The sequence below is a fragment of the Amblyomma americanum genome, chromosome 1, assembly GCF_052857255.1.
Source record: "Amblyomma americanum isolate KBUSLIRL-KWMA chromosome 1, ASM5285725v1, whole genome shotgun sequence".
NCBI lineage: Eukaryota > Metazoa > Arthropoda > Arachnida > Ixodida > Ixodidae > Amblyomma > Amblyomma americanum.
This window is the reverse complement of record NC_135497.1, coordinates 204,726,020-204,750,791: the sequence shown is the minus strand read 5'-3', so window position 1 is coordinate 204,750,791 and position 24,772 is coordinate 204,726,020. Positions and strand designations below refer to the sequence as shown.

The window sequence follows — 24,772 nt, the reverse complement described above, 5'->3', positions numbered from 1 at the left end:
TGTATCCCTATACTGCTCTGGATACATCTTATGTAGGACATGCAGGTTGTAGAAGGTCCCTGTTTGGAGTCTTCTCCAGCATGTCGCCTCGTATTGTGTTAGCTGAGGGTGTGGCTGGGGGTATTTCTGGGCCTATATTATGTGGCCAGAAAAAAACACTAATAAAACCTTTGAAACATGCCAGCATCAGACCAGGGAATTCAAGCAGGCTTTGACTTCGTCAATTTAGTGGTGATGCTTGATTGCAATAATCGGTTGTATATTATGAGTCTAGAAAGCAATGGTCACACTCTCTCTACAATTTGTCCGGTTTGTTTCTATGATGGCATGGTGATACCCGGATTATTAAGCAGTCCTCTGCAGTCATCTTAGAGAGTTTGCAAATACGATTATCCATGGGGTCACATTCTAAAAGGTGAGCCTCAAGCTGTGAAAAACAGGCTCTCTCGAAGGCCATGGTCCAGAGCTCCATGATCAGCCATTTACACTTTGCATGTTGCACTTTGGCATTTTTACGTTCAGCTTCCGAGACCCGAAAGCCCTTATCGGCAGCCTCACAAATGAAGAGCATATGCTCAGAGGGAGCCACAAGTCCACCACGGCTCTTTGCTTGAATAAGCGCAGGTAGCGGACTGGGAAACCTGTAATTGACAAAGCAATGCACAGGCCGTTTCGCATGTATAAAGAGACACGATGGGGCACGAGTAATAAATGCGGTGTTGGCAGCCTTGTGCGCGTTAACGTGCATCATACCCATAGAGACGTTTTTCGATTTTGCCTGGAGTGAATTGAGCAGCGCGGCCGCTAAACTAATCGGCGGACGCCTTTAGGCGCTTTGCATGCTGAAAGCGCAGGCCAAGGCGTCAATTTGTGCTTAACGACGAGCACAGAGCAGAGGTGATGCAACAGGACCGAAACGAAAATACCAATACTTCACAGGTCAGCGAGCACAAAGTGAATGCGGGACCGACAAAGCGTGACCCACGTTAGCAAAACGATTTTAATGCCGGCGAAGTCCAGAGTGCTTGTTGAGCATCAGCAGGCGAAATTAATTGCCGAAAAATTCCAAAACAAATATAACACGCTAAGGTACCCACGTGCATCAGCTAAAGCTAAGAAAGAAAAAGTGTGGGTGAAGCGTAGTTATCTCTTGGGTCTTCGTCACAAGGTTAGCACAGCCGAATGAGACGCATGAACCGACCATGGTTTGTCAGGACGCTTATAGTATGCTCAGAAACCAATCATGACAGCCAGCACCAACGTAAATCCATGCATCATCATGTAGTAAAGAAAACGGGTGAACTCGCCGCTTGGCTCGACCATGTGCTGCTGCCGCGATTGCGGCATGCCGTATATCCCCTTCCCCTACCCCGTAAGATGGCAACATGTTGGCATCACTTTTGGGACGCCTTCTCCACTCCTGGGAATATATATATATATATATATATATATATATATATATATATAATGTGTGTGTGTGCGAAAGAAGCCAACAGTCACCGAGACCAAGGTGCATAGGGGGATGTTTATTACTTTTGAAGCGAAGAGCTTCACTACGCTAGTCAACACCGCGCTTCGCGCGAGCCGGCGTATGTCGGAGCACAAGTGACGTCACGCACGGCGCAAGTGGCCGCCGCCGACTCCGTCGCCTGACCTTTCGCCGCTGCCTCGCTTGACGTCACGCGCGGCTCAGGGGCCACTGCTGCGCGCTATGCGTCATCGTTTGACGTTCGCCGCAAGCGCGTGTTTATCGCGGAGGCCGACTATATAACCGCTTGTCAGAGAATAAGCCGCGGAGCGGCCGCTCGCCTTGGCAGAAGACGCAATGGAAGAAGACGCGGCTGGTAGTAGGTTAAGACGCTTGGCGAGACGTTCTTCACGTATACCTCGGGCGTCTCCGACATGCGCTTAGCTCTCCGCTCTTCATTCGTACGTAGACGGGCAGCCTCACGCCAGGCAGCTACTTTGGGGTCGGTAGCAGCAGCTTCCCGTAGGCTCTGAAGATGCCGCTTGCTACACACGCGGCCACCAGCCGCGTCGTCGTCTTCCATTGCGCCTCCTGCCAAGGCGAGCGGCCGCGTCGCGGCTTATATCCTCCGCCGCGGGGCAGCCGCTAAGAGCATAGCGCATGCACCCTTCCTTTCCTCAAAGTCATCGGCGTCTAGAACTTTGCCAACGCCAATGAACACAATGAACGCCGACAGCTTTCGCTTTTATATCCTTGATTAGCTGAGCTAATCCACATTCATTTTTTTAATCTGTGGCGCTGAATCACGGGAGGATAATACTTCGATTAATCTGTTGCTTAAGGGAAATTAATTACAAAGCAGCAGAAAAAACAACCATGTCGCCGGTGGGATCCGAACCCACGACCTCCGAATTTCGCGTCCGGCGCATCATTACATCGCTTTCTTAAGTGCGACCCAGCGCATGTCTGACCCGGCACGGGCATGAAATCCTCTCCGGCACTTCTGCTTGTACAATTCCACAGTCATGGTCTCCCCTACAAGGCCCTCTCGCAGATTATGCGGGCTTAATAATGTTTGTGAGTGCAGTGCAGCAGCTAGTGCAAACGAAAGTACGAGACGTTTATCATTAAATAATGTTTTCATCAACATGAAATGTACATTTTCTCTAAACTGCGTTTTAAGGCTGAAATCAAACTTAGTCGTGTCGTCGCTTAGTCGCCCAGCTATTCGTGCATCCATAGAGTGCATCCACTCTTCTCCGTATTGCTCGTCGCAGTCCCACTTCACGCTCCAATGGGTCCGTGTGCTTCACTCGGGCGCTTCCTCTCGGGTGCACACTGAAATGGCTTGGAGCACGCCGATACAGACTGGGAACTACTAGGGCGGAATAGAGTGGGAAGCGGGGTCACCTTTCTTGTAAGCATCGTGCATGTGAGTCTTGAAGGTGTCGCACAGGGTTGTCGTTGGTATCCCCGAGACGTAATTTTTTGGAAGAAAACATTGCATCACTCACGTGTGTCTTCGTTTCTTTTTCGAATTTTTAATCCATTCTGTTATTCAGTTGGATGCGAGCCCAGCGTGAAGGGTTAGAGTGAAGCATTCTTGAAATGAGACTTCCGGTGACCTTTTGCGAAGATTTCTTTGTTGGAGTTTTGAGTGCTTCTTAACCCTTGTTTTTCAACGACGTTACGCTGCATACAGGTGACTCTAGCACCTTTTACATTACCACTCGCCCACGCGAATAAACAGGTTAGTCTGGTGTCAGTTTATGGTTTATGAAAGGGTGTTGAAAAATTGCCTTTGCAGAAAGGCGCTTCGGGCTTCAAAGGCGGCAGAGAAGAAACGCTATTTTTAGAACATTTCTCTTTCAGCGACATTTTGGTGGTATTAGAATAAATAATAAACAAAACTCAATTTCTTCAACACGTCTTCACACATGACTGACCAAATTTCTTTAATATAAGAAAAAAGAATTGCAGTGGTGCGCCGGTAGTCCCATTTTTTAATTTTTTTTTTCAGTGCCATGTCTACTGGTTAGCCGCAGATTTTAAGGGGTTTTTTTTTACTGGAAATGCTTCGGAAGTGAAATACTCGTCGTACAAAAATGGTATAAATCTTTTTCACAGCAATCCCGAGTTGCTCAAGCGCAGCATAGCAGCATAGCATAGCAACGACTTAGTGGCGTTGTGGTGGACACGTTCCTTTCAATTTTTCGTAGCGTCACAGGTTACATTGCTTAATCATGGGACTGGCTTCGTGGAAAAGAATTTTCAGCATCAGGTGGCGGAGAGATGACTCTGGCGAGAGTTGCTGCACACGCCACGTTCTAACGTGCTGCCGGCTGCACCGCACTGTGACCCTCACCACGGTCGCCTTACAAAGCTAACGAATAAAGGGCTGCACCATCATTATTGTCTGGTTATTGGAGCGGCACACAAGTTTTTTTTCGTGTACTGTTTTTGGAAGCGATTGAGACACGGTGCGGCTAAATGCCGGCATGAATCAGAAACAATGGGTCATGAAAACCTATGTGAAACCCGAGATAGGGCAACTACTTTTTGCGCAACCTCTCTCTCAGCACAGCGCATATATGAGTGCAGAAAAATCTATGCCTCATTGTGGGCGACATGCTCGTGGTTCAATGCAGAGCTATTTAAAAAGTTTGCGTAGCTTTGCGTGCCCGGTCAGTGGCCATCGGTATCATTTTCACTCCGAAAGGATGAGAAATAAAAGCATGTAAAGGGAGCGAATAATGTAGGGCCGCATTGCAGCCGACAGATTATGTGACTTAGCCAATAAGTAATAAAAAAAGCTTGTTCGTGCCGCGAGAACAGAACTGAAGCAATTTTGTTGGTTGTTGTGGGAAGAATGGCTCGGCAGAAACTGACAAGGACGAGAAGAGTACGCACACACAAGAGCCGTCCTCTTCAGGTTCTGCCGCACCATTTTTCGCATAGATATATCTCACCAGCTGGCCGAAGCCTACCTTTGGCTTGCTGGTTGCGCTTGCAGCTTGAAGTGGTGCTTCATAATTGCGCGATGTTCTCTTCAGTATATATGCTGATGTGTTGGGTGTTCTCCGCCACATTTTAGACATAAATGGTTCTAGCTTTCGTTCGTGGCGAACTTGGGTGAACACAGAGGCGAACCAGAGGGAGAACATGCCGCGAACTTCTCGAAACTTCCCGTCCGAACCGTTATCAGCTTGGCGCACCCTAATAGAACCGGCACGCTGGGAGCGGAAGCGCGCGGTGATGGCTTTCGAAGGCTCTGCTATCAATGCGAAGATCGGGTTGCCGGTGGCTGCGCTGTAACACCGTGTGTGCTAGGGTGCCTAGGTGGCCAGCGCGGCGAGTGGACATCCAGGCACCCTAGTGTGTGCTACAGCGAATCCATCTCCTCATCGCTCACAAGTGGCCCAAATGCCAAGGTTGCGTTCGTGTGCGCCTAAGCTTGGGACCAAACAGACAGGCGTGGGGCGTCCTTAAAAAAAAGAGAGAGAGATAAATATGTGTTGTGTGTGTGTTGGGTTTTATTGCACATAGGCAACTAAGGACATCATGCGCCAAGCTCAGAGAGAGGGATGCGGGCGGCGCGAAGGGGGGGGGGGGGGGTGCTGTAGCGCCCGTCCGGCGCCCTCGGATGTTATGGTTCGTTTGGAAACAGGCCTGAGTCGTCGGCTCGTGAGCGCGTGCGTCCCTGGCTCGTTCTGTGCTTCACTGAGGTCGGCGGCAAAAGTGCTTCGTTGTGTGGTGCGACGTGTCATGACGTGGACGAGATCCATTCAAGTGCTGCTCCGCTCCTGCAAAGCTTTTCATGACCGCGTCTACTCCCTACGACGAGAGAGACTGAAGTTTTCCTCTCTCCCTCTCTTTCCGGCACAACATGTCTGAGCTAGCCTCCTAGGTGGCGCCGGACAATAGAATAATGTTGCAAGATTGTTGCGCAAGTTGGAGTAACGTTACATGTTACATTCGAATGCTATGCTTGTTAAAAATTAGAGATGACCTTCAAGCCTAGGAAATCTGTACAGGCGCTTCTAGTTTGTGCAGCTGCCCCCACTTTTGCTACGACGTGGCCCTGAACATCCAACATTACCGCGGGAATTTTGAATGTTGTGAACACAACTGACTTCCTGTGGCCGTCAACAGCGTTCGGTTTGAGCGCAGAAGGCATTTTATAAGTCAGGCTCTGCAGCGCGCAGGAAGATTAAGCCAGCAGTATAAATATATTCGCACACCGTTTCACGGGAGTCTTTAGTTTTCTCTCAATTACAAATTAAAATATTACCTTTCACTTAAGCGCAGTTCGCTATTGGCGACCGACAGATGACTCCAGTTGGTGATGTCCAGACTCCAGAGTACCGCTTTCCTTTTCCCCGCGCATCCGAGCTTAAAAGGAATATGGCTGCCGTGGCCCAATGATCCCAGAACAGGGAGCACAAAACTGTGCACGGAATCGCATTGAGCGGCGTCCTTACAGTCTCTGGGATCACCTCTAGAACCAGCATACAAGCGCATAATACTGTTTAAATGACCTACAAAAATCATTGTTTCTAATTTATTTTTAGTGTTCGTTCACAGTATCATTGAAGCTGACTCTGCCCACTGCTCAGAAGTTTTTTTTTTATTATTATTGGTCGTTTTAATAACGACATTGCGAAGGCAGGCACAGGGCACGACTGACGTGGTTGTCATATTGGGAGTGTCAGGGAGCGGCAGCCATATATACCTTCCGAATTCATTGACGGGGAGAAGCTGGGGATTGCGGTCCTGGGGATCGCAGCAGAAAGGCTGGTGAGTCAAGGTATCTCGAATCGAAGCGGTTTCGATCGTTGCTGAAATTGTATTCTGAGGCTGTTTTCTCTGACTTTCGATTCGTGTCCCTTATTCATTCATTTTCTTTTCCCATCCTCCTCGAGGCCCACTGACCTTATTGGTTTCTCGCCGAGTTCATAAAATTTCAATTTTTCTGTCCATGCATTCTAAAGCCGTCATTTGTTATAAATTTTGTTTATTTTTGTTTCTTTCTGCCGTCTCGTCCACTTTCTCAAGGCTTCGAATTTTCAGAACTTGCACCGTTTTTACTCTGGCTGTGATCCCGCTGGCCAGTGCTGGCGTTCATTCCCGATCATGGAGGAAAAAAACTTTTTTCCTCCATGTTCCCGATGCTGCTTGAGCGCTTTCTCTGGAAGCCATCGAAACTTGTCTTGGCTGCTTTCATGCCGCTATTACATTATAGCTACAGTGTTGTACCGACTTTCTGTTTGGCTTGAATGGGGAACAGCTCTTGCTTTACATGGCTTAACTCAATTATAGTGCCTAGAATATTTTAGGCACTATAGCTCAGTTGTAGGACGCGCATGAGAATTTTGCCCGCCGTTCCTAGCCCACTGCATTTTGAAGTCGGGCAACATGTACGCCCGCTTCCGGAAGAGTTTTTTCCCGCCGTGTTTGCTTGTTTGAATTGTCGTCGGCGCTATCGTCTGCGAAAAGGTAATTGTGATGCCCTGTAATGTTGCATTTCCTAGATTTCCATAAGGACTAAAAAAAGTTGGTTCACGAGAAAATGTCTCATTGTTTTCGGTCGCTGTTCTTTTTATTTTTGCTTTCGTCTGTTCTATCGACTGCAACCTGTGGTCTCGTTTCGTCTGTGGTTGGAGCCCCGTACTAGTGCCTTATACGCGTCATATAAACGCAATTATATTGAGTCAGAGTGTTAAAATGGGCGATCAAGTTGTCGAGGAAGCCATAGGTCAAATGATCGACGACGAGGAATTCTTCCAAGACATCGACATCTTGCAAAACCATGGCATCAACGTGACTGACATCAAGAAGCTCAAGACAGCTGGAATTTGCACCGTCAAAGGGGTACAAATGACCACTCGGAAGAGGCTGTGTGCAATTAAAGGAATCTCTGAAGCAAAAGTTGACAAGATAAAGGAGATAGTAGGCAAGATATCCGACTGTTCGAGTTTTCTGACTGCACTTGAAGTCTGTGAAAAACGGCGTTATGTGTTCAGAGTCACAACTGGCAGTAAAGAGCTCGACAAGCTGATGGGTGGTGGGGTTGAAAGCATGGCGATCACAGAGGTGTTCGGCGAATTCCGCACCGGTAAAACGCAGCTCTCGCATACTCTCTGCGTCACTTGCCAGCTCCCCGGTGAAAACGGTTACAGCGGGGGTAAGGCAATTTTCATCGACACTGAGAATACTTTCCGACCGGACCGATTGCGCAGTATCGCCGACCGATTCGACCTCGACCATTCAGCCGTGCTGGAAAACGTTCTCTACGCGCGAGTCTTCACAAGCGAACATCAAATGGAAATGCTGGATCAAGTGGCAGCCAAATTTCACGAAGAGGCTGGTGTGTACAAGTTGCTCGTGGTCGACTCAGTTATGGCACTTTTTCGAGTCGATTTCAGTGGTCGTGGCGAGCTCGCTGAAAGACAGCAGAAGCTGGCGCAGATGCTTTCCAAGCTCCAGAAGATTTCTGAGGAATACAATGTGGCAGTGTTTATTACTAATCAAATGACTGCTGATCCGGGGGCGTCCATGAGCTTCCAGGCGGATCCTAAGAAGCCGATTGGGGGACATATCTTGGCGCATGCTTCGACAACACGCATAGCGCTTCGCAAGGGCCGCGGAGAAGCACGCATCGCCAAGATTTACGACAGCCCCGATCAGCCAGAGAATGAGGCAACATTCGCCATCACGCCTGGTGGCATTGCAGACGCCACAGAGTAGAACACTGCATGCTCACTTGTTGCAGCAAGACCTTGGTATTGAATTTTAAGCTGAATTTTGTACTTTGTCTTGTTTGTTGTCGTTTTGGCAAGTTATTTGTTTTTTCCTTTTGCTTGTGACAAAATAAACAAGTTGGTGTAATGCTAATGTGTTACTCGTGGTTGTTGGATTTAAAATGTCAGTGTTATACCATTTTAATATCACCAGACTGGTTCCCTGTTAATTTTGCAACAACTATATGCACTAATGTCGCTTAACAGTGAGTGCAAAAGTGATCTGGCTATGGAGGTGCGCTTGTATATTAAGGCAATGAAATAATGTGAGCACGTGGCCTTCTGTAAGTTCATCATCATGGTGGAGCATACCTGCTTTGGGCGACACTCAGAGACACCCTTCACTACGGCATCCTGCATAGCCTGAGTCACTTTGGGACGTTAAATCCCCATAAACTAAACCAGAAATATGCAAGAAGCACAACCAATTTCACAGAAGTTTATTGTAAATCATGCTATCTGTAAAAACAATAGAAACAAGGATTTTGTGTGGCTAAAGCCACGCAATCAGTTTAACTCTGTTCTACTCCCAAAACATTTGATAAAGCTATGTGTGCCTTGGTTTGAGCAAGGTGCACGTGCACAGAACTAGCACTCTCAAGTGCTCATGCAGCACTGCCTCAAGTAAAGCAGTCATAAATAATTATGACAGAAAAGTTTTTCACCAAGTGCATATGCAGCATACCATAAAGAAGTAGCACTACTGTAATTCTTGCCCCACCTTTGGTGCAAGTCCACTTCAAGAAATAGGATATGGTTTTGTATGTTGCTGCAAATGTTGCAAGACATTATCCTGTAGGAATGTATTGAACAGTGAAGAGTTGGCCTTTGGAACATTAAAACTAGCTCTCTCTTGTGTCTTTTTTACTTGCCTTTCTTATGTTTTGATGAGTTTATTGCAGAAGAAGTACTGAGGTGACAAGAAATTTAAAAAAAAGACAACCTGCATTTCGATTGGTTTTTATTTCTTTTGTTTTCTTTTCTGATTGCTTAATTGGAATTGCATGCTGAGGGATTCCTAGTCCTTCTTACAGTTTGCTATAGGTCAGATGTGCTGTCCAAGTGATAGTCATGCTTAATCTAATATTTTCTCACAAGTATGTTTAAATATGTTCCTACAAGCATCCTGCTTGATTTTCATTATTCCAACTTATAGTATTTCTGCACTATTCTAGGCTTTCAGGATACTGTTGAATGGTATTCTAGGTTCTTAGCTTTGTTGACATGATGCTTAAGGATATTTGTTCATACCACCTACATAGAGATCTCTGTTTTACTATTGCCATGGTAGCTCAGTGGTTATGATGCTCGACTGCTGATCTGAAAGACACGGGTTTGATCCCATCCGCGGCAGTTGCATTTTGATGGAGGCGAAATGCTAGAGGCCTGCATACTGTTCAATGTCAGTGCACATTAAAGAACCCCAGGTGGTTGAAATTATCCAGAGCCCTCCACTATGGCGTCCCTCATAGCCTTTGGGACGCTAAATCCCATAAACCATAAACCATTTTTGTTTTTTTATTTATATTTATGTCAAGAAAAGTATTTGCACTATGGTAGCTTTTCTGGGATAGTGTGTTTATTCTATACTTCATTATCTCCCACCTGAAGAAGCTTGTAGAAATATTTTTTTTATTGGCCAGAGCACGAAAAAGGAGAATGCTATAATCAAACTTTTTGCTGAGAGCACCATTTGCTAAATAGAATTTTGGTCCTGCAGCTGGTATGAAATTGAATCAATAACTGTTCAAATTTTTACTGATCCAGTTTTTGCTGATATGATCGCTCAAAAGCAGTTTTCAAGTTTTAGTATTCAATGAAATTGTTTTCAGTTTGAAACAAATAAAAATATAGTGAACAACTTTGTGGCTCTTAAAAGGACACAACAGACAAATTGAAGTTAGATTGTATTGACACGCTACTGCTTTATAACGACAAATATGCTACTTTCACTGAAAATGTAACTTTTATAAGCTACAAAAGGTCAAGAAATAAAAACAGATGTCACCATCACCAGCTGATTTCGCAGATAAACTGCAGTGTGTTGACAGATTTTATGGTAATTACAAAGTCCTTTCCAATGTAGATGTTATGAGTTTGAATTGACTGGCAAAGAAATTTTAATTACAATTTTCTCAGCAATAAGTGCTTTAATTGCTGCTAGACAAATATCAGCATAGCCAGAAAAAGCCACAAAATTGAATTTTACTTGGAACAAAAAATCGGATGGAGTTGTCACCCTCCTATAATGCTTCGGCCGTGAGGGTATATGTAAATAAATAAATAAATAAAAGTGATGTAACATATTATGGCTCATCTGAGAGTGGTTTATTTGCTAACATTTTGTATTCTGTTCAAGCATATGCCTTTCATCTTTATCGTGGTATCACTGTAACAACTAGTCTACTTTCAGCTCGTATTACATTTCAAATTTTTTTCTAATCACGTGTGTGCCAGTGTTGTTTCATTTGGGGATTTTTTTTTTTTTTCAGTGAATTTGAAGAGTAAAATTTGGTGAAAAGGCAATTTTTATGAAGTTTCAGAGAATGTTAAGAACTGAAATTGTCTCACTTTTACCCAAATTGAAAGCATTTTCAAGGTGCTATCGGGAAGAAGTGGTTAAAAAATGAGATTTTAGGGACTAATTAATGTAATTTTTGATTATGACATGAAACGTCACTGATGTGCGCATACCACTGAATTGCAAGTATTCCATGGAATGTTATTGCGACTTGTTGACTTGATGTTGGGAGGTTAAATAATTTAATGAAGTCCGGAGCTGTCAAGTCTTAAACAATCGGGATATGAGATGACTTTAAAGAACTTGCGTGAACAGGAGCATCAGACTCAATCCAACGACTGTAGACTTTCTGCATTGTGTGTAGGACTTGTTAGCTGCTGTATTCTTCCTTGATGCAAGCTTTTGAATTATGTTCATTACTGAAAAATATTGCTTGTCTCATTTTTATAAATGTTTTTTTTTTTTGTGATCACATTCAAGCCTTGGCTCGCCTGAAGGGCAGGCGGAAGCGTTGGTACGTCTTCGACCAGCATGGCTGCTGTTTGCATTCTTACAAGAGCGACTTGGATGCTGCAGGAAGAAAGGCTCCGTTATTCAGCATTGACCTCCGTAATGCTGCCATTTCTTTCTTGGTGGATGAGGAAAACTGCTTTGTCATCCAGTAAGTGATATTGGTTCGGACTATTCCTCTAAGTCCACCTATGATGTGAAGGAATTCTTTAGACTGAATATCTGGAATCTTTAACCCTATAGTTAGATAAAAGTAAAGAAAGAAATGTGGCTTTTTTCAGTCAAAGGACACCCTTCCAGCCAATGGCGTTGGCCAATTCTCATGAACCTGCTAGTGTGAGTAGCGTGACAATGCAAGAAGGAGACTACCCACAACAATGCAGGAAGGGGACTGTCCCCTTTCATCTGCCACCCCCTGCATTGTCATGCTAGTAGGCTGATAAGAATTGGCCAGTGCCATTGGGTGGAACAGGGTCCTTTGATGGGGAAAAGCCACTTTCTTCTTGACTTGCACCAGACTGTAGTTAAGAAAATGTTGAGTTAGCAAAGTGCTGATCCTAAGGTCAGAGTGAAAAGCTGTGTTGCAAGGTTAGGACAAGGAAAAAGACAAATGCAGGGAATGCTAGTACCCTGTGTGTCTATATTACTTGCTTTCAAATAAAACTGATCTTATGGCTGTCATTTGATACTGGCAACTCGCTTATATTTGTAAGCCTTAATTCTCAGTATGCAAGGAGACTTCATTACTGTTTGTAAACTTTCTTCATTGACATAGTTTATCAATTTCTGGTTTCTCATAGCGTGGAAATACAGTTAGCACTTCAGCGACCAATTGCGAATGCTGTTTGACATTAACCTAGCCCCTCCGAATACTAATAGAAAGAAAAAAATTATATGCGACTACAACAAAGCAAATTTTCAGGCGATAAATATGAACTGTCTTCTTTTATTGATGTTTTACTTGATAGCTTTGATAACCGCAGTGCTCAACTAACTGGAGCATGTTCACAGCTAAAGTCTCCCAACTCACTGAACAATACATTCCCCAACGCACTGTTACCACCCACTCAAACGCTCCCTGGTACAATAACCACATTAAGTGTTTATCTAACAAAAAGAAACGCCTCTACCGCATAGCAAAGCTCTTGCCAACTAGTGAGCGATGGGCTTGGTATACGGCGGCTTCCAAAACGTATGTTCAGGTGCTCAAAGACGCTAAAAAGCACTTCCACTCACATGTTCTGCCCTCTATGTTAACGACCAATGTGAAAAAATTCTGGTGGGTCATTAATCCTTTCACCGATGCTAGCATCGCCTTATCTGACCCTTCAGGTGACCCTATTCCTTCCAACACTTGCACCACAATTCTAAACTGCACATTCACTGACAACTTTACAGTCATGTCTGACGTACATATACCTGCAACTCACCACTTCAACTATGTTTCCGTGCCACCTATAGCTGTAGCTGCTCCTGGTGTCAACAAGCTTATTGATGGACTCAGTGTTCATTCCGCTCCAGGTTATGACTGCATTAACCCAAAGTTCTTAAAAAGAACTTCAACTTATTCTTCCATTATACTAACCCAACTTTTCCAGCAATCACTTGACCAATCAATGCTACCTACTGAGTGGAAAATCGGAAAGGTGGTTCCAGTCTACAAATCCGGCAGCAAAGCATCCCTTTGTAATTATCGTCCCATATCCCTTACCAGTACTTTTTGCAAAATGCTTGAACATATAATATTCACTAATCTTGTTAACTTCCTCGAATCTAACTCCTTTTTTACGTCTGCGCAACATGGTTTGTGAAAACCTTACTCTTGCGAAACACGGTTAATATCGTTTACAGATGCATTGCACCTTATTCTAGACCTATCATCACTAGCTGACTGTATATTTCTAGATTTTTCGAAGGCTTTCAACAAGGTATGTCACAAACTTTTACTTCACAAACTAAAACAACTGAATATTAACTGTAACTTATTAAAATAGATTTAATGTTTTCTACTTAATTGTTCACAATTTGTTTTTGCTAATGGTTATAACTCCAGTTTTACCGAGGTGTCTTCTGGGGTTCCACAAGGTTCAGTTCTTGGACCCCTACTGTTTCTAATTTACATTATTGATCTTCCCTCTCTTGTGAACTCTCGTATTCACCTATTCGCTGATGATTGCGTCATTTTTAGAGAAATAACCAACGCTAACCACATTACATTACTTCAGTCAGACCTCAACACAATAGGGAACTGGTGCAAAGATTGGTTGATGCAGCCAAATATTAACAAATGCAAAGTCATGCGTGTATCTAGAAAAACTTCCACCCCTCCTCTCTACTACATCGACAACATTTCGTTGGAATCAGTCTCGTTATATAAGTGTTCACATTACTTCAAATCTTAACTGGCTTCTTCATACCAAGAGCATAATTAAAAATGCTAATCGCATGCTAAGCTACTTATGCCACAACTTTCTTAATGTTCTTTCAAATTTGAAACTATTGCTTTATAAAACACTAATACGATCTAAACTTGAGTATGCAACACCTGTATAGGACCCTGCTCATGGCAACTTAATTAATGACCTTGAGATGGTTCAAAATAACTCTGTACGTTTCTTCCTTGCTAACTACAACCGCACAGTGAGTATAACTGCTATGAGGTCTAGTCTCTGCTTCCCAACACTGACATCGCGTTTCGTATCACCCTGTTCCACAAGCTGTATCATCATCCCGCTCTACATGATCACCTCATCCTCCAGCCAATTTATGTATCTCACCGCATCGATCATAATCACAAAGTCGGAATTGTGTCATGCAACATGAAATTCTTTTTGCAGTCATTCCTGCCGCGAACCTCACGTGACTGGAACCACCTTCCCACGGAAGTTGCTGGCATTGTAAATTATGAGCAGTTCCACGTAGCTCTAGCTAATGTTGCATATTCAGATGCTATTTCACATTCTTGTAACCAACTGTACTTTTTCTGTTTTTTGTATATTTACCACTCCCCCTCTGTAATACCACTGGCCCTGAGAGGTAATGTAAATAAATAAATAAATAAAAAGTGGAGACAGTCCTGGGAACAGTGCCCAGTTTAAGCTTGTCTAGACTAAACCTTCTGGGGAAATCACATTAAGGGGAAACTTGCTGGCTGTGCCTTGCCTTCCTGCCAAATATGAACGAAATGTACATCCCCCCTTTAATTCACATGACTTCCCTGCCCAAGCTAAACATTTGCTGTACTCTCACCTGCGGACTGCACACCCAATTTGCATTTAAAAATGCAAGCTGCACATTCGTTATGTGGGCATTTAAGTGCATTCATCATTCATCAAATTTCTCCATCATTCATCATCATGTACATTCCTCAAATTTTTCCTGGAGTGATGGTCGCATTACTCTCCAATAAAAATGATGGTGCAGGATAGAGGAACCAAGCAGCTAACTAAGCTGTGTTTATTCATTCAGCTTTCTTGCAAAAATAAACTGCATTAGAGCTCTTTAATCCAAATAAGTTAAGCCTAAAGTGATCGCCTTCAAATTTTGACACACTGTACTCTGTGCCATCTGCTGCACACATGGTGATGCAGTGATCAAGTGGTGTCTCTGTTGTCCAGCACATTTGTAATGACTGTCTTTTTCTTTTCATCTTCTTCTTTTGTTTAGCTCAGGAGCCAAGGAATATGTCTTTGTGGCTGGAAGTCATGAATCGATGATGGCATGGGTCATGGCTTTACAGGTGATAAAACCAACTTCCTTCTTGGTACATCGAAGCCTAAACTGGTGCATTTTCCTTAGTGTCGTCATCATATAAGACGTTAGTGTAGTCTATAAATGCATTGCTTTTTTATTACAAAGGAAAAGTTCTTGTAATATGCTCTAAGTCTGTCTTTAGCAAGCTGTGATGTGGGAAACTTTTACCCATTTACTCTGCAATCATTCTAGTGAGAAGCTATTTTTGATGGGCAGTTCGGCTGAAAAAATTATTATCTCTTTGTTGAAGTTATTGTTTTGTGCATGTTTTTGTACATATATTAATATATAGTGGAACCTGTTTATTATGAAATACATGATGCATGCAACATATGTTCAGTAGTTCAATGTGCCCACCCTGATCTATTTGCAGTAAATTTCTGTTAGTTTGTACATGAATTTGTCGCGACCTCAAGTGCAAATGAATCTAGGTTGCAAGGCAGAAGGATGTAATGTCGTGATAGGTGCAAACATAGAAATGCATGCACTTACATATTTGTCTCAGCTACTGTGCTTCAAAATAGAAAACACAGATGATGCAGGTTGCAAATACCAGTAAGGAATTTTTGAAAAGAAATTGCTTCAGTTCACTTCAGTTAAAAAGAGAAAAGCTTTCACACACAATGCCTGGTGTTAACTGAGCCTCATGAGCTACTTATAATGTTGATTTTTCTAAGCTTGCAGTGGTCAGGTCATTGCCATTTGGCAAATTACTAGTGCACTTGTGCATAATCATGTGACTTCTTTAAATGGGTACAAGGCCAGTTGCTGTGTTGTTAGAGGCTATGATCAAGGCTAATGAAGACTTCACCATTGTTCAAGTATTTTGCGATCACTTTTAGCACTGCATCCACTCACTCAGCATAAATTTCAAGGCAGCCAGATGCAGTAAGGGAAGATAGAGGCTGCATTTTCAAATGTCAAGCACATATACCTTAAGTTTAATACATCTAATTTCAAGTTTAATGTAAATAGAATTCGTACTTTTCAGTTTAAAGCAAAACACCCCGATAAATGTACGTTGAATACATTTTTTGAAATTCGGTTTTAACCGAAAAAGGCCAGTATTTCTGGCATGCATGTCACAACTACTATTCAATACCAGTTACAGTAGGTCGCAGCAGAAAACTCTTAAGTGCTGGAACCAGGAGCGTGGTGACACAAAGGTATCTTAGGAATTTAGTACAATAACTAAATCATGAGGCATTAATCCATGAACTCAGACACGCCGTTGCAAATGGGAAAGCTCAACCATTAAGCTAAGCGCTATTGTAAAGCATAGTGCCATCTGCTCATTTATCACCCGACTTGAGGCTGTTGCTTCATTAATTTTTCAACTGCATGTAAGGACATTGAAAAACTTGAAGCCGTAAAAAGCAGCCGTCAATGCGAAACCATGCATAAACGGTATGAAGGTGTTGTGTTCTGGCTTCTGTGACAGTTAAGCAGCATTTTCATCATTGCCTCAGCATGCGGAGCATAGGCTGCATGGTCCTTTTATTTAGCCTAAAGTGCAACCAGAATGTGACAAGCTTTTAGAACTAAACTTCTTCTTACGTTTTGGCTTACGGCCCAGTCATTTAACTTCGGCATTTTTGCCTTTTGTTATGACTGTACGACTTTCGTCAGCAAAGACAGCTCTTGAGATGGCCAATTATGTGGTACATACTGCTACATGAGCAGCTAGTTTAAAAAAAGGCTAATTCAAACTGTAAATAACTCTTGTTCGCACAGGGACATCATATATTTCACTGAAAAAAAAAATTAATATGTAGAAAATAATATTCGCTGAAAAAAACAGAAAGGGATGTTCTGAAATAAACACTGAAAAAAGTCACACCGAATTTTCAAACAATAAAAACCCAAAAATCTAACACATAGATACAAGTAATGCATTTTCTCTGTTTTGCAGTCACGTAGTTGGTGTTTGATGTAAAGTTTAAGCTGCAGGTTCCTTATATGTGGGTTCCCCTATATCTTGGAAAAGATATCATAAACAGTCCATCTTGGTTTTCTATAAAAACTTCAGTACAATGCAGTTCAGTGCAATAACAGAAAGGAAATTGAAAAAAAAATTTGTTTAACTGAAGGCACAGTCACCTTGTCCAGCACTACCGGTACTTCAATAAAAGTGCCCGTTTTTGAAAGTGAAATTGCTACAGACCATTTAATGCGAAAAATTGAGAATGCTTAGCTTTCCAGTGAAAACAATGTTTGTGGAAGAAAAATTATCTTACGAGAGTGGCCCTTCTGCATCCGCTGCTAAAGTATATGCCCGATGTTTAAGCACTTCATGTATAATTGGTTCTGGTATGCCTGCAAGGAAGTGCTATTCTTTAATCTTTGAGCATCAGGTGAAAATTTTGATTTAGAGCTTAGCTGTTTGCGGAATGCTAGAGGGACACTGACATGTGACATGCATGCATGCTGTTGTCTCTGCTGTTTTAAAGGTGAAAAAATTGCCCTGCAAGCCATGAAACAAATACAGGCAAACAACCAAGAAGAGAGGGAACTTATAGTACTTAAATTGATTTATTTAAAGCAGATTTGTTTGTATGCATCTGTATCACTTATGAAAAGAAACCGCAAGCCATGTATGTGGTGTATCAGAATTAAAGATGATAACTCTCTTTGTCTCACGGTGAATCGAAAGCCTGTAGGAAAGGCAGTTAGATGTAGAGGAAATGTATGTGCTTAGTTATAAATTTTTATTTGAGCAGATAGTTTAAGATTTGGCACATTGTATATATTTGTTATTAGCAAAATTGTCTGCAAAAATAATAAATGTACTCGCAAGAGCAATTAATTCCTGTTTGTCCTTCCTGCTCGAACAATGTTTCTTGTCTGTACTATGTTGCAAATAACTAAAAGTGCTTTTGATTTTGTACCTCTCTTAACCTTCTTGAAGCCCTTCGGTTACAGGGAACTCTGATTTTAACATTTTCTTTTAATTTTGCCCAGAAAGTTGTCAGGAGTTTGCATTCTGGTCAGTTGCTCATATAGATTGTTGCAATACTAAACGCGCACTGTAAAATGCTTCTCTCGGTTAAACCGCTCGCTTATTTGCACTGGAATTTGATGCACATATGGCATACGACAGTCTTGTTTATTATTCAATACAAAGTTTTGATGATGTACTTTCCTGATTTGATCAGAATTAATTATAAATCCACGTCATCTATAGCATTGACGACCTTCCAGATCAAGCAGCTTTCGCATAGTGCGCGTTTAGCATTGAAACAGTCTGTAGGTCAACGTCTCATTAATCTTTTTAATTGGGGCTTTTATTCTGACTTGCATTCTTTCGCTTACCCAAACAATGGCCACAGGTTTTCCTCTGCTAATAGAGGCTCATAAATTCAATTTAGCTTGCATCAAAATAATTTTTCATTGCCTTCTAGCTACAGATTTACACAACTCAGTACACACCGGCAGCCAACTGTAACAAATGGCAAAAAAAATGAGTGAAAATTCTGTCATGTTCCGGGGACAAAGTATTTCCTTAGTTTTTCAGTACAAGTTACTTTGTGGGGTTGGAAAGGGGTTTGTTTATTCAAATATTTAAAACTAGCAGTGCCAGTGTTAGGAGTTTGTTCATGTTAGCCTTGTTTGAGCATGAAAAATTCTAATAGAATAAAGTTTAAAAAAATAAAGGATCAAGGCATGATGTCTATAACTAGGCATATTGGTCAATTGAGGTTTTCACTGGTTAGAGAAGGTTAAAATACAAAACAATTCTTGTGGGGCGGGTTAGTGTGGCAAGGTAAATAGTATATATGTTATGTGTGCTGTTTCCTTAGTTTATTTGTGAAAGAACTTATTTGCTGCAGGCATGTAGAGACCTTTGCCGGGAACAAGAGCCAGTCGATGCTGCACACCTGGAGGAAGATGACATTGCAAAAAGAAAAATCTCCCTTCCGGTAAATAACATTTGGTGCACTGAAACAAGTGACAAGTTGAAAGAAAATTGCAGTAGGAATAACTTCACATTTCTGAAGTTCTGTATGGGAGGCACTGGTTGTTTGAAATATACTACAGTCCAGATTTTTATAGATGAGCTAGTGTTTTCTTGCTAGTGTTTTCTTGCTGTGATTAGTGAAGATCACCAATTCCTCTGCATTCTGAATAATGAAAGTATTTGGTGATGTGCTCCTGGTATCTATTTGTATTCAGGCTGGCATAAGGATAAATGAGAGTGGAGCACCAAGACAGAGTGATGAGAGCCAGTTGCAAGGAGCAGCTGGCCATGCCTCGTCAGCTCATCCTGAACAGTGCGACCGGAAACTTTCCCTGCAACACTTCAAAGGTGATGTCTGTGAGGCTCACTGTTATTCAGTGCTTTAGTAAACTGGCATTGGTTGCTGTAGCTAGCTAGGCTCATTACCTTTCTCAGCAAGCTCTCTTTATTGCTTTTATTTATTCATGACAAGAAGTCAGGGGATGAAATTTGTACCTAGTATGCTTCCAAATGCAGCTGAGTATTACAAATGTCATCTTGCTGTTGGCATTACAATTAGATACTGTTACTTGTTTTGTTTGCTTTGCAACTAATGAATATGTCTTATTTAACTAGTAAGGACATTTGTGACGAGCTTGTGGGAGGGACGAAACACAAAGCTGTGCTTTGATGTTTTGTTGGTGAAGCTTGTTTCCATGAGGGGAGCCTCTATGGTGACTGATTCTGAAGCATTGTAACAGCAGCACCATTGAAAACCAGCATTGTCAGCAATCAAAACAAGTTACAATCTAAAAGCAGTATCATAAACAAAGAAAATTATTTTGTTGAAGAGAAATTGGAAAACAAGCTGAGGCTTACATTCGCCACTGCATTGAAAAGATATTTTCTGTGCCTTCTTATAATTTTTGGCCTCTGAACAAGCTAGCTTTTGTGTGAAATTTATACTGCACAAGCTAATGGTAGATGCATGAAGGCTTGTAATTGGACTTTCTGTTTGCTGTATCCTAAAACTGTTCAGCTTGAGTTTGTTTTGGCACATTTACAACAGCAGGGTATACAGTGACTTGCATGAAAAAACTTCAGTTTTAACTCAATGAAAAAATTATGTGATGGTTATTATGAATGCCGCCTTGTATGCGGGAGGTGCAGGGTTCGCTCCTCAGTGTCACCTGGTGCCCACCAGTTTTCCAATGGGTACAAGCTTTCCCATCTTCTTCTCATATTTTTTCAAGACACTGAAGGCTGACTATTGTAGGTGTTTGTGTGCATGGCGGTGCAACTCTGCTAGGTCACAGATCTGTGTCCCAAACTCTTGCATTTAATTAATATTTAAATGCTGCTCTAATGGAGAAGTTGCTGGCAGAATAATTGTAAGGCTAACTCCACCACTAGCAATCACAGCTTTAGTTTCTAAAGCAAAAATTTCAGAAAATGTCACTGAAAACCAGTGAAATGTGTCCTACTTTACTTTAACATTGAAGGCCTAACATTAAAACACCTGATTTTTTTCACTTTTTGATTTTGTGCACAGAGTTTGATATTACAGTCATCAGCCATTGAAGTTTACATGTTCATGAACTTGATCTTAGGAAATAAACTTGACTATCTACCTTGATATGACAAAGAATTTTCAGACAAATAGACAGCAGTGGTTAAGAAAACAGCATAGAACATTAGCTTCTTGAGCATGGCAGTGCAGAAATGTAGCAGATCCCAAATACATCCAAAAACCTCAGGCAGACACTATGATGAATAGAAAAAGTTTTGGATGTCAACACAAAGAGTTCAATTTCAATTTCTGGGAGAAGGTTAATTTACACAAGTACTGCCAGTTATTGTGACTGCAGTAAGCACTGAGGCCAGCTTTCATCAACTGCTGGCTTCATTGCCACATGTGCATATATCGTGAAGATTAAAGGTATGAAAGAAATGCCCAATTGCTCAACGATGTAGAATGTGGATATTTGTTAGAGTCCTGTGCTCAAACCAGGCCTGGTGGTTTATATGATTGATGGCAAGCTTTCTGGCTTTTACAAGGCATGTGAAAGCTAAGTGCCCTTTAATGTATGAGAACTTCTTGATACTGCGTTTCCCTACGTCCTCTTACCCTTTTACGCCCCCTAATCCCTCTCCTCCAGAACATCGATCTTCTGGTTAACTTCCCTGCTTTTGGGAAAAAAAACCAGTCAAAAGACGGAACATAGATTTCAACTCTATTGCAATTCCCTGCTTTTCCTCTACCACTTCTCTCTCTCTCTCTCTCTCTAAATACCACTCTTGAAAAAAAAAAAAAGAGTTCAAGGGGAAATAACCTAGTACTTCTTTTTTCCAGAGAAGAATTTTTTACATGTTTGTGCAGGATTGTATTTTTCGAGCCTTGGAAGAATTTTGCGGTTCCTGCAGGCTCAGTAAGATGCAGCTTTATATATGTATACGTATTTGTTTATTTGTTTGCTATAAATTTTGCTTAGGCATTACAGAATGAAGTTGGGTTTAAGAAACTGGAACAAATGCCTGTAAGAAAACTGGTTGAGGAAACGCAGATGCAACCTAAATCCCAAACAAGATTGATGTTGTATTGTTAATGTGCATATAATTTGAAGCTAACCACACTTCAAATTTTGTTTTAATTTTTTGCAGCAAAAGCTTGGCCAGTAACGCCTTTTTCACTCGTGAACCATCATCCTACTATAGAGGACGACTGTTCAGCACAACCTGTCACTGCCATGTGCATAACTGCTGAAGAAAACACTGCCGAACTGAAAAAAATGGACAGTAACGTTCAGCCCCTTTCACAAAATAAGATACCTCTTGTTTCAACATCGTCATCCGAATGTGTTTCTACAGTGCCTGGCTCCATTCAGTGTTGTGCTCAACACCAAAAAGAAGGTGGTGCTGTGATGTCTACGCTTCGATGCAGGGATGCTAGTGGGGGAAGAAGCCATTACAGGAGGGCACCACTGCGAAGGTTGGTTTCTTCATTTTTTTTTATAGTTTTCTGTCTGGTACTGCTGGATACAGCTTCATTAGTTATCCTTTCTGTTTCATGGTCTTTTGTAACATTGTCATGAATTTGGAAATTATTTTAAAATTTGTTGATTATGCTTTGGTTTGTGAAAAAAAAACAACTCCCATTTTAATTACATGGTTGCTACTTGCAGTTAATTTCATTCTTAACAGACCAGTCATTCATATTTCCAGTAAACATATACAAGCTGAACCTCCATTTTGACACTTGCCTCAAAGGCATGTGTTGACTGGGATCACATTGCTCCACAGTGCATGCTAACCTCTTGCACGTTACTCCTTCTAAATGTGCTTATTTAGTTTCATTTGACAAGCACTGCTCTCTGGAATGTCATGGCAGCCCTGAAAGGTAATAAACGAAATGAAATGAAGGGCAGTGTGTTTATGTTGAATTTTCATACCTTAACCTTGTAAACGTGATAAACTTATAAGCTTATATTACCCTAGAAATCAGGCCTTCTTAAGCATTTTGATGTCAAGGGCACCACGTGCATTCATAATGATGTAGTGTGGGTCCTCCAACTGCTTTTGCCACATTCTCCTTCTCCCCTCCACATTAATGCAAGCATGGGCTTTGACAACCCTTTCTTGCATTAAAGTGGCTGTCATAAGAAAGTACTAACATCATTCCCACTTTGCTTAGTCCTGAAGCAACTGAAGTCCTGAAGTCCTGATAACTTATTGATTTTGTTTAAAACAAGTGCAGGTAGGAGAATGGTCTTACAGGTATGTATTTTCCTGTGAGGCCAGAATGATCGATACAGAATTGCCGCAGTTTTTGAAGTCCCTCCAGGTCTTCTGGTATTAAGGGAGCAAATTTTGTTTAGCACTGCTAGCAGCTATATGCCTGATTATATATTGTCACAAATAGGTTGCAGAACCAAAAGGGCTAGGCACAGGCCGCAAGCAGTGAAACAGTGTCCCAGCTGCAAGAGCACGCGCGTCTCTCACTTCTTTGTCCTCTAGGCGCCGCCAGTGGACACCTGGCGACATTATTCTCTCTCTCCCCCCCCCCCCCCCCCCCCCCTTCACAAAAAAAAAGAGAGCGAATGGGAGGAAGTAAAACAAGCGAACAAACGATCACGGGCCACTGAATGGCTGCAGGCAAAAATAAAACAAAAGAAAACGCGGAAGAGGCGCCCGTTACTGCTTAAAGTAAGGCTTCATTCGCAGTACATACGACCTCAGGCTGAGGTCTACGGCACGATCTCGGCAGAGTGCCATCGGGGAGGACTTCATACGTCACGTTCGTGATGCGGCACAGCATTGTGTACGGTCCAAAGTAGCGGCTCAGGAGGCAGTTGGCCAGGCGCTGAGGTAGTCTTTAATAGCCCATGCTCAGGGGGCACTCTGAGATTTCGGCGGCTGATCTGGTGCACTGGCGTGTCGACAGGGCGAGGTCTGGGGTCCTTGGTGTTAGGAGGGGTGTGCGGCATATTTCAGGGCGATTTACCCAGCACACTCCACCACAAAATGTCACAAATAGGTTGCGGAACTAAAAGGGCTAGGCACAGGCCGCAAGCAGCGAAGCAGTGTCCCAGCTGCAAGAGCACGCGCGTCTCTCACTTCTTTGTCCTCTAGGTGCCGCCTGGGGACACCTGGCGTCAATATCATGACAACTAATGGATGGCATGATTTTTATGTGCAAGCTGTGTTCTGGCCAAAGTGATGTGGCAGCTTCATAAATTACTTAATTGTGAATGAATGCTTTGTGTGAAGCAGAAAGAGGTGCACACACAAGAGAATGAGCTTTTGCTTGTGAAAAGTGCCATCTTACAACGGAAAACGAATATATAGACAAAGCCCCTTTTTTAAGTGCTCTCAGTCTTTAATGTATATAGATTAAAGAACTGAATTGCTTCATATCTTTGCAATGAAATTATGCCAACTGCTGTATTATGTACTGTTGGGTGTGTGCCTGTTGTTGTGAATTTCAGTTTTGCAGTTTAAAGTTAATGAAGAAAAAGATATATTCTAGCAGGAGCTAGCTTCTTTCTACTGCAGAAAATTTGTTGTGTTGATGAGACATGAATTTTACTTAGCACTTTACTTACCCTGTTTATTTCTTTCCTAGTGGTTCTCTTTTATTTGTATTTTTATACTTGATATATATATTAAAGATCATTTATTTATTTACAAACAAGCACCAGAAGTTATTTAAAACCTCTTAAGATCACATGGGCTTCTAACCACTTGCTTGTAACACCATGGCTTCAGCTAGCCAGTCATTAGCTTTGTGATACTATATTGTTCCTGTAGCTGGGGCTATTGGGGATAAGAGGCTTGGATATTTGCTCTGTTCAAAAAAAAAAGAAGCGGGAATATTGCTTACTCATAATATTGACTGTTGGTCAAATGTTTAGGGGAATCCCCCAAGGTGGAGTAGATTTGTAATAAGGGAGTAATTACTCATTGACATCCATCCAAGCGCAGCCATACGGCTACAAAGGAAACCTATACAGCTTTCGCAGAGAATTTGTAGTTAAAGAAAAATTCGTTCTGGTCCGGGGTTCGAACCCGGGACTACCGCTTCACCGGAGCAGTCACTCTACCAACATAGCTAACCGGGATGGCACGCTTAAGGTAGGGCGAGAGTGAATTAATCAATAACTCGAACTGGGAACTGGGCTGGTCAAATGTTTAGGGGAATCCCCCAAGGTGGAGTAGATTTGTAATAAGGGAGTAATTACTCATTGACATCCACCCAAGCGCAGCCATACGGCTACAAAGGAAAC

At 42.3% G+C, this 24,772-nt stretch overlaps 2 protein-coding genes across 5 annotated transcripts in view; both read left to right on the top strand.

Annotated features, from left to right (window-relative positions):
• LOC144114520 (uncharacterized) overlaps window positions 1-24,772 on the top strand; it is a 436,123-nt gene that overhangs the window by 13,720 nt on the left and 397,631 nt on the right. For all 4 annotated transcript variants that reach the window (XM_077648322.1, XM_077648321.1, XM_077648320.1 and 1 more), the window contains exons 3-7: window positions 11,270-11,450; window positions 14,966-15,038; window positions 18,883-18,972; window positions 19,226-19,358; window positions 21,651-21,978. In XM_077648322.1, coding sequence (XP_077504448.1) covers window positions 11,270-11,450; window positions 14,966-15,038; window positions 18,883-18,972; window positions 19,226-19,358; window positions 21,651-21,978 — 805 coding nt within the window. The remainder of the gene's footprint in view (window positions 1-11,269; window positions 11,451-14,965; window positions 15,039-18,882; window positions 18,973-19,225; window positions 19,359-21,650; window positions 21,979-24,772) is intronic.
• LOC144094739 (meiotic recombination protein DMC1/LIM15 homolog) lies at window positions 6,938-8,481 on the top strand. Its single transcript, XM_077628652.1, has one exon. The coding sequence runs from the start codon at window positions 7,193-7,195 to the stop codon at window positions 8,213-8,215; it is 1,023 nt and encodes a 340-aa protein (XP_077484778.1). The 5' UTR covers window positions 6,938-7,192; the 3' UTR covers window positions 8,216-8,481.